A 10,908-nucleotide genomic window follows, 5' to 3' on the forward strand; every position below is an offset into this window, starting at 1 on the left:
CAGGGCCTGACATAAAACTATACGAATAATGTTTGGTAAATGAATGCCTAAATAAACAAGCAAATGAAAAATAAAATGAGCAAATGAATGATGCAGCATCTGAAGCCTTCTGCCTTCTTATTCTGTTATTAAGAGTCCATGGAACATTTTTTCATTATTTTAAAAGCTCAAACTTCCCTGATTTCACAGATTGTCAAAGTGAGGATTATTAATTACGAAATATTTGAGCACCTTCCATGTACTAGACACTGGATTGAGATAGACAAAATGTGCATTCTGCTCATAAAATTTGTCTAAATCACTATGCTGCCTAAAATTTTTCAAACATTCCGCCTTGCAAAATGGTTGAAGGATAGAGTTCTTAACATGGCATAGAAAGCTCTTTATGTCCTGACCTTTGCCCATCTTCCTAGTTTTATCTCTTGCCACTCTTTGTCTTGCACCTTCTACTTCAGCAACAAACTGCTCAGAGTTCTGTCCCTTGAATGAACCTCCTCTATCTTTGTCTTGCTATTTCATCCCTCTAAGTGCTTCCTTGGTCTATTCCAACTATCTGGTACACCTTTGCACTTTTCTCCATCTGACTAGCTCTTGTTCATTTATCAAGCCCCAGTCAAGGCATCTTCTCATCTTCTCTTCTCCAGGAAGACTTGCCCAAACCTCCTTCTTTTTTTTTTTTTGAGATGGAGTCTTGCTGTGTCACCAGGCTGGAGTGCAGTGGCACCACCTCAGCTCACTGCAACCCCACCTCCCGGGTTTAAGCAATTCTGCTGCCTCCACCTCCTGAGCAGCTGGGACTACAGGCGCGTGCCACCACACCCACCTAATTTTTGTATTTTTAGTAGAGATGGGGTTTCACCATGTTGGCCAGGATGTTCTTGATCTCTTGACCTCATGATCCACCCTCCTCGGCCTCCCAAAGTGCTGAGATTACAGGCGTGACTAAACATTCTAATTAAATAAATTACTCTTCTTCTGTTTACCTATAGCTTATCACACATTAACATAATTGAAATTACATGTTCATCATATTAAACTATGAGCTCCTAGACAACAAAGGTTATTTATTCATCTTTATATCCATGTGTAGAGCACTATAAGACTAGTGTTTTGTAAACATGCATAAAATATTTTTTAATATCTCTCATAATCACTGATTTCAGTGATTATGAGAGATATGGGTACATTCCTTTTTTAGTTCATTAATAGTGATTATGAGAGATTTGGGTACATTCCTGATTTAGTTCATTAAAATAGAATAATTCCTATTTGAACCAAAGTTGATTGGGTTCAAATAGGAATTATTTGTAGAAACCCCATCTCTACTAAAAATACAAAAATAGGAAGGGCGACCACCACTACCGAGGCGGTTCACACAGCAGCTGGGCAGAGCCTGCGGCAGCTCAGCAACACCTCTGCTGACAGACTGCGACTAGACTACTCTGTGTGGGGCAAGGCATCTATGAAAAAAGGCAGCAGCATGACAGGAACTCATAAATAAAGCCGACCTTCCTAGGACAGAGCACCTGGGAAAAGAGGCGGTTATGAGTTCCACTGCAGCAGACTTAAAAGTACCTGCCCAGCAGCTCTGAATTGAACAACAGAGCCCACAGCTCAGCACTTGAGCTCCTATAAGGGACAGACTGTCTCCTCAAGCATCACCCTGACCCCCATATACCCAAAGAGATATCTCATAAAGGAGAGCTCAGGCCGACATCTGGCAGGTACCCTTCTGGGATGAAGATAACAGAAGAAAACCGGCAGCAGCCCTTACTGTTCTGCACCTACTGCAGCCGATCCCCAGGCAAGCAGGGCCTGGAGTGGACCTCAGCAGTCCTACAGCAGAGGGGCCTGTTAGAAGGAAAACTAAGAAGCAGAAAGAAATAACTTCATCATCAACAAAAAGGATGTCCACTCAGAAACCCCATCCAAAAGTCACTAACCAGAAAGACCACAGGTAGATAAAGCCACACAGATGGGAAGAAACCAATGCAAAAAGGATGACAATACCAAAAACCAGAACGCCTCTCCTCCTCCAAAGGATCACAACTCCTCACCAGCTAGGGATCAAAGATGGATGGAGAATGAATCTGATGAATTGACAGAAACAGGCTTCAGAAGGTGGGTAATAACAAACTTCTCAGAGCTAAAAGAACATGTGCTAACCCACTGCAAAGAAACTAAGAACCTAGAAAAAAGGTGAGATGAGATGCTAACTAGAATAAACAGCTTAGAGAAGAATATAGACGACTTGATGGAGCTGAAAAACACAGCATGAGAACTTCACAAAGCATACACAAGTTTCAATAGCCGAATCGACCAAGCAGAAGACAGAATATCAGAGATTGAAGATCAATTCAATGCAATGAAATGAGAAGGCAAGAACAGAGAAAAAAGTGAAAAGAAATGAACAAAGCCTCCAAGAAATACAAGATTATGTGAAAAGCCCTAATCTACATTTGATAGGTGTGCTTGATTGTGATGGAGAGAATGAATCCAAGCTGGAAAACACTCTTCAGGATATTATCCAGGAGAACTTCCCCAACCTAGCAAGCCAGGCTACCATTCAAGTCCAGGAAATACAGAGAATACCACAAAGATATTCCTCAAGAAGAGCAACCTCAAGGCACATAATCGTCAGATTCAGCAGGGTTGAAATGAAGGAAAAATGTAAAGGGCAGCCAGAGAGAAAGGTCGGGTTACCCCAAAGGGAAGCCCATCAGACTCACAGTGGATCTCTCTGCAGAAACCATACAAGCCAGAAGAGAGTGGGGGCCAATATTCAACATCCTTAAAGAAAAGAACTTTCAACCTAGAATTTCATATCCTGCCAAACTAAGCTTCATAAGCATAGGAGAAAGAAAATCCTTTACGAACAAGCAATTACTCAGAGATTTCATCACCACCAGGCCTGCCTTACAAGAGCTCCTGGAAAAAGCACTAAAGAAGGAAAGGAACAACCAGTACCAACCACTCCAAAAATGTACCAAATGGTAAAGACCATCGACACAGTGAAAAAAAATGCATCAACCAACAGGCAAAACATCCAGCTAGCATCAAAATGGCAGGATCAAATTCACACATAACAATATTAACCTTAAATGTAAATGGGCTAAATGCCCCAATCAAAAGACACAGATTGGCAAATTGGATAAAAAGTCAAGACCTATCGGTGTGCTGTATTCAGGAAACCCATCTCACATGCAAGGACACACATAGGCTCAAAATAAAGGGATGGGGGAAGATTTATCAAGCAAATGGAGAGCAAAAAAAAAAAAAAAAAAAAAAAAGCAGGAGTTGCAAGCCTAGTCTCTAATAAAACGGACTTTAAACGAACAAAGATCAAAAGAGACATAGAAGGGCATTACATAATGGTAAAAGGATCAATGCAACAAGAAGAGCTAACGATCCTAAATATATACACACCCAATACAGGAGCACCCAGGTACATAAAGCAAGTTCTTAACGATCTACAAAGAGACTTAGACTCCCACACAATAATAATGAGAGACTTTAACACTCCACTGTCAATATTAGACAGATCAATAAGACAGAAAATTAACAAGGATATCCAGGACTTGAACTCAGATCTGGACCAAGCAGACCTAATAGACATGTACAGAAATCTTCACCCCAAATCCACAGAATATACATTCTTCTCAGCACCACATCGTACCTACTCTAAAATTGACCACATAATTGGAAGTAAATCACTCCTCAACAAATGCAAAAGAATGGAAATCATAACAAACAGTCTCTCAGACCACAGGGCAATGAAATTAGAACTCAAAATTAAGAAACTAACTCAGAACCAGACAGCTTCATGGAAACTGAACAACTGGTTCCTGAATGTCGACAGGATAAGCAATGAAATGAAGGCAGAAATAAAGATGTTCTTTGAAACCAATGAGAACAAAGACAAAACATACCAGAATCTCCAGGACACATTTAAGGCAGTGTCTAGGGGGAGATTTATGGCAATAAATGCCCACATAAGAAGCGAGGAAAGATCTAAAAACAACACCATATCATCAAAATTGAAAGAGCTAGAGGAGCAATATCAGAAGAACTCAAAAGGTAGTAGAAGACAAGAAATAACTAAGATCAGAGCAGAACTGAAGGAGATAGAAACACAAAAAACCCTTCAAAGAACCAATAAATCCAGGAGTTGGTTTTTTGAAAAGATCAACAAAATAGACTGCTAGCCAGATTAATAAAAAAGTAAAGGGAGAAGAATCAAATAGATGCAGTAAAAAACGATAAAGGGGATATCGCCATTGATTCCACAGAAATATAGACTACAATCAGAGATTACTACAAACAACTCTATGCACATAAACCAGTAAACCTGGAAGAAATGGATAAATTCCTAGACACTTGCACCCTCCCAAGCCTAAACCAGGAAGACGTTGAAATCTTGAATAGACCAATATCAAGGGCTGAAGTTGAGGCAGCAATTAATAGCCTACCAACCAGAAAAAGTCCAGGTCCAGACGGGTTCACAGCTGAATTCTACCAGATGTATAAAGAGGAGCTGGTACCATTCCTTCTGAAACTATTCCAAATAATACAAAAAGAAGTAATCCTTCCCAAATCATTTTATGAGACCAACATCATCCTGATACCAAAACCCAGCAGAGACTCAACAACAACAAAAAAGAAAACTTTAGGCCAATATCCATGATGAACATAGATGCAAAAATCTTCAATAAAATATTGGTAAACCGATTGCCACAGCACATCAAAAAGCTTATCCATCACGATCAAGTAGACTTCATTCCAGGGATGCAAGCCTGGTATAACATACATAAGTCTATAAACATATCCACCACATAAATAGAACCAAAGGCAAAAACCACATGATTATCTCAATACATGCAGAGAAGACCTTTGACAAAATTCAACAGTGCTTTATGCTAAAAACTCCCAATAAACTAGGTATTGAAGGAACATAACTCAAAACAATAAAAGCTATTTACGACAAACCAACAGCCAATATCATACTGAATGGGCAAAACCTGGAAGCATTCCCTTTGAAATCTGGCACTAGACAAGGATGCCCTCTCTCACCACTGCTATTCAATATAGTATTGGAAGTTCTAGTCAGAGCAATTAGGCAAGAAAAAAAAAGGTATTCAATTAGGAAAAGAGGAAGTCAATTGTCTCTATCTGCAGATGATATGGTTGTATATTTAGAAGGCCCTATCATCATCTCAGCCCAAAATCTCCTTAAACTGGTAAACAATTTCAGCAGTCTCAGGATACAAAATCAATGTGCAGAAATCACAGGCATTCCCATACACCAATAGCAGATTAACAGAGAGCAAAATCATGAGCAAACTTCCACTCACAATTGCTACAAAGAGAATAAAATACCTAGGAATACAACTAACAAAGGATGTAAAGGACCTCTTCAAGGAGGACTACAAACCATTACTCAAATAAGAGAGGACACAAACAGATGGAGAAACATTCCATGGTCATGGTTAGGAAGAATCAATATCGTGAAAATGGCCATATTGTCCAAAGTAATTTACAGATTCAATGCTATCCCCATCAAGCTACCAATGACCTTCACAGAACTGGAGAAAACCACCTTAAACTTCATATGGAACCAAAAGAGAGCCTGGATAGCCAAGACAATCCTAAGCAAAAAGAACAAAGCTGGAGGCATCACAGTACCTGATTTCAAACTATATTACAAGGCTACAGTAATCAAAACAGCATGGTATTGGTACCAAAATAGAGATATATATCAATGGAACAGAAGAGAGGCCCTGGAGGCAACACCACACAGCTACAACCATCTGATCTTTGACAAACCTGACAAAAACAAGCAACTGGGGAAAGGATTCCCTTTTTAATAAATGGTGTTGGGAAAACTGGCTAGCCATTGTGCAGAAAGCAGAAACTGGACCCCTTCCTGACACCTTACACTAAAATTAACTCCAGATGTATTAAAGACTTAAACATAAGACCTAATGCCATAAAAACCCTAGAATAAAACCTAGGCAAAACCATTCAGGACACAGGCGTAGGCAAGGACTTCATGACTAAAACACCAAAAGCACTGGCAACAAAAGCCAACATAGACAAATGGGACCTAATTAAACTCCAGAGCTTCTGTACAGCAAAAGGAATAATCATTAGAGTGAACCGGCAACCAACAGAATGGCAAAAATTTTTTGCAATCTACCCATCTGACAAAGGGCTAATATCCAGAATCTACAAAGAACTAAAACAGATTTACAAGAAAAAACGAACAAACCCATCCAAAAGTGGGGGAAGTATACAAACAAACACTTTTCAAAAGGATATATGAGGCTAACAAACATTCAAAAAAATGCTCACCATCAGTCATTGTTAGAGAAATGCAAATCAAAACCACATTGAGATACCACCTCATGCCAGTTAGAATGGCAATCATTAAAAAATCTGGAGAAAACAGATGCTGGAGAGGATGTGGAGAAATAGGAACATTTTTACATTGTTGGTGGAGTGTAAACTAATTCAACCGTTGTGGAAGACAATGTGGCGATTCCTCAAGGACCTAGAAATAGAAATTCCATTCGACCCAGCAATCCCACTACTGGGTATATACCCAAAGTATTATAAATCATTCTATTATAAAGATACATGCACATGTATGTTCATAGCGGCACTGTTTACAATAGCAAAGACCTGGAACCAACCCAAATGCCCATCGACATTAGACTGGACAAGGAGAATGTGGCACATATACACCATGGAATACTATGCAGCCTTAAAAAATGATGAGTTTGTGTCCTTTGTTGGGACATGTATGAATCTGGAAACTATAATTCTCAGCAAACTGACACAAGAACAGAAAATCACACACTGCATGTTCTCACTCATAGGTGGGTGTTTAACAAAGAACACATGGACACAGGGAGGGAAGCATCACACATTGGGGTCTGTTTGGGAGGGGTCAAGGGAGGGACAGCGGCGAGGGGCGGGGAGGTCGGGAAGGGATAACATGGAAACGCCAGATGTAGGTGATGGGGGGATGGAGGCAGCAAACCACATTGCCATGTGTGTACCTATGCATGCTGCATGATCTGCACATGTACCCCAGAACCTAAAGTACAATTAAAAAAAAAAAAGAAAGGAGTATTTCAAGTAAATAGCATGTATTCAAGGATTGTCATGTAGCTTGATGTAGCTTCAATAAAGGGGACAAAGATAGAGAGATGGGGAATGACAGTATGCAAAGGACCCTGAATCTCAAGCTAAGCAGTGTGGATATCATCCTGAAAGCAATAAGGAGTTTTTAGAGCTTATAAATAGAAGGGTGACCTAATCAGATTTGTATTTTAAGAAATCACTGTGAATTCACAGTGAGCAATGACCTGGAAAGGGTAAGAAAGCCAGTAAGGAAGCGATTACTTTGTTAGGTGAAAGAAAAATCCGTCTTGTAGATCTGATCTCATTTGGTATAAGTTGATCTTGTAGTTTATCATCCAAACACAGGATACTTCTAAGAGTGGAAGGAGGCACTCTTAATCATAAAGTTATAGATAGATACCTTAGTTATAAAAAGACAATGTCCTTGGCAAAGGGAGATATTTGGTCACCCTAATTTGGAGAAGTTGGTATCTATAATCTAAGCTGCATATTCTGGAACTATTTATTTGTGGTCAACAGATTTCAGTTCATTAGAAGGTGATGTACTGTAGATGCCAGCTAATTTTTCAGGAAAAGATTCCCATGGTCAGGAATTGAATTTCTTGAGAGTTTTTATCAAAATGCCTGCCTGCCTATGAATACAAAAGGAGAATGGGAATTGCCCCCAGTTAGATACAGCCAATTCCCACTACTTTAAAATAACATGTATTGTAGCTATATTTACATAAGCTCACACAGAGAAAAAGGATGGAAAGAATGTCCTCTAGAAATGATAAGTATATAAGAATATTATAAACTCTAAGGCACTACACAGAGGTTTTATTATTTTTGTTGTTTTTTTTTAACTTCTTTTTTGAGTTTGTAGGTAAAATTTTTTAACTTCTTTTCTGAGTTTGTAGGTAAATGGAACAGTTAGCTACCATCCATGGTGCTTAATTCATACTTATGTTACAACCTCATCCACCAGGGCTCATTCCAATGAAATAATGGCTATACACACTGGGGCCTGTCCGGGGATAAGGTGGGCAGAGGGAAATATCAGAAAGGATGGCGAATGCATGTTGGGCTTAATACCTAGGTGATGGGTTGATAGATGCAGTAAACAATATGGCACACGTTTACCCATGTAACAAACCTGCACATCCTGCACATGTACTCCAGAACTAAAAATAATTTGAACAGAAGATTTGAGAGAAAAAATAATGGTTGTGAAAACAGTTTGAAAATATAATCATACTAAACAAATGTGGGATTGCAGCATTATACTATTATTTTCTTAAAAGACTTTCCTTTAACTGCACACCTTCCTATTTTCTATTCCTGTATGTGTTATTTAACTAGTCAATAGTATCTTGAGTTTATTTTGAGGTTACTATATTATATCCTCCATTAATTTTGTTATAAAACATAACTATGCAAGAATGGTCTGATCAGTAATTTCTCATTCCAGTATGACAAAGAGATTATTGTCATCAACACAGCAGTGGCCTGTTCAAGTAATTCAAGAAATGGAATATTCGATTTGCCAATAACCCCTGGAGAAGAACTGGAAGTCATTGATACCACTGAGCAAAATCTAGTGATATGTCGTAATTCTAAAGGCAAATGTAAGTTTATTTGCTTATCTTTCATAACATTTCAATCACTGTTTTTAAAAAAACCTTAAAGCATTTTCCCTATAACTTTCAAATTAACAGTGATTTTTGTTTCTATAGATGGATATGTGCTCATTGAACATCTAGATTTCAAGTAAGTGGTTTGATTTTATGCTTTACATCATGAGTTCTTAACACACTGTTGTATACATTTGTTTGAAGAGACTACCGAATCTGTTGAAATTCAGGAAGTTTAAAAAATTAGACATGCAGTACCCTATTCTATAAGGATTACGTTGGGAGAGATTTTATTATTGTGTCTCCTGAGTATGCTATCTAACTTCTCTGCACAGCTTTATAAACATTTTAAAGGAACACAAACATGTTAAACTAGATCAGAAATTCCCTAGATATCTCTCACTCACTGTTTCATATTTTAAAATGTTTGCATATTTTTCTTTTTTCTCAGGCATCAAAGTTGGTCACCTTAGAAAGATCAAGATCAAATGCTATGGTCTGCACAAGGGAGAACTAGTCCTAAGATCTTAGTCCTGCCTTACATCAGTTTCAGTTTACATGTCTAAATTTTGAGATGGTGGAATCTGTGGAAACTTTCGTTCAGAACTCAAAAGAGAAAAATAAAAACAAATCCTCAACATTTAGATGTTGGTTTCACTCCTAAAAGGTTATCTTTCAATGTCTATTTCAGTATCTACTTCACTGCCAGTTCAAGAGAATGTGAAACAGTATGTGTTAGCATTTGAGCACTTATTTAATGAGCCACAGCCAAAGTTAGAAATCATGCCTTATGGCACCTAGTCAGTTGTGCAGATGGTTAGTTTGCTTCTAATATTAGTACATGAGCGTTTGCAATTTCTAGATGTTGTGCATTCAAATTTGGAATAATTTAATTCTGAACAGTAAATAGCGTAACCAAGTGCTTTTAAATAGTCAAGTTTAAGGTATAATCTTAAAGTAATTATGGCTCAGTCTTTAAAAAAAAAATCAAGGTATACCTGTCCTTTTACTTTATCACAAAAATTAACTTACATGAATACGGTTCCACATTGGTTTCTTTTGGGAATAGTCTGCTGAAGAATAATTTATTCCTAAACTTACCCATCATTTTAAGAAGGGCCCAAACGTACTTAACAAAATAATATATATGCTATATTACTTTAAAACATCTTTGTGTCCAAAATAAGAACAATTGGCATTATTTTGTCTATGCCCAAATACCTGTTCAAATAATAGCATTCTTATGTACTTTCATTTATATGGAATTAAATAAAAATTTAAAAGCTGAACTGTAATGTTTGTTTGTTTTTTTTAAAGAGCTAAACTGCATGTCAATAAGAAATAAATTCTACATACACATTTAATCATTTCAAATGTTTAAGTGGCTTTTTCGGCACTGAAAAACTGAAGAATTTCACTCAGTTCTTTAAGCAGAATGATTCTGGCCTTCACAAGCATGATGGAATGTTTCCATGGCCTTGTTCTTTATATCGAGGCCATTTTTTAAAGCTTCTACGTTCTTTTTTCTTTTGTTCATGTTCCAAATGACATTTGCCAGTAAAGGCCAGGCTTATTCTAAAAGACAAGAATAAAAGGTATTCAAAAAGTTCAGAGTTTAGAGAAGGAAACACATAGAGATTATTACAAATAACATAATTAAGATATGAATGGAACAGCTAAAGGATTAAAAAATATTTTACGGAGAAGGTAAACTGAAGCTTGGTCTTCAAACATGTTTATTTATTAGACAAGGCACAGAGATGAAAGGCCCATGCTCTGTCGGGTGATTATGAAAAAATTCAAAGTAAATGGATTGTAAGATGGCTGGTGGAAAATGGCAAGAGCTGTTTGGAATAAGGTAAGGTGGGGCTAGAATGTGACAGACTTCACTTGTACTTTTTCCTGTAGAGAGTAAGGAGCCATTTAAGGGTTACGCAGTAAGAAAATGGCAGATATTTGGAGGATGGGAAGAAAATGCCAGATATTTGGGAGATGCAAAGCAATCGGCCATATGGATAATAGAGGAGAGATTGTTTTTGCCATATTTTAGGCAAAATGGCATTACACCTTAAGACAGCAGCAACAGAAATATATGGTACAGATGCCCCCCATTAGAGGTATTACATAGGTAAAACAGAATGTCTTAGTG

The 10,908-nt window shown here is 37.8% G+C and overlaps 1 protein-coding gene across 5 annotated transcripts in view; it reads left to right on the forward strand.

Moving 5' to 3' along the window:
* The window catches only part of FYB2 (FYN binding protein 2), a 116,137-nt gene extending 106,089 nt beyond the window's left edge, over nucleotides 1–10,048 (forward strand). For 4 of the 5 annotated variants that reach the window (XR_004274666.1, XM_032296858.1, XM_032296860.1 and 1 more), the window contains 3 exons: nucleotides 8,597–8,753; nucleotides 8,862–8,895; nucleotides 9,211–10,048. Coding sequence is in view for 3 of the 5 variants with exons in the window: in XM_032296858.1 (XP_032152749.1) it covers nucleotides 8,597–8,753; nucleotides 8,862–8,895; nucleotides 9,211–9,232 (213 nt within the window). In the remaining 2 variants the exon portion in view is untranslated. Of the gene's footprint in view, nucleotides 1–7,105; nucleotides 7,111–8,596; nucleotides 8,754–8,861; nucleotides 8,896–9,210 lie in introns of all 5 variants that reach the window. The other variant, XR_004274665.1, reaches the window with a different exon arrangement.
* Nucleotides 10,049–10,908: the final 860 nt, after the last annotated feature.

The sequence above is a fragment of the Sapajus apella genome, unplaced genomic scaffold, assembly GCF_009761245.1.
Source record: "Sapajus apella isolate SASKATOON/1434 unplaced genomic scaffold, GSC_monkey_1.0 scaffold36, whole genome shotgun sequence".
Lineage (NCBI taxonomy): Eukaryota > Metazoa > Chordata > Mammalia > Primates > Cebidae > Sapajus > Sapajus apella.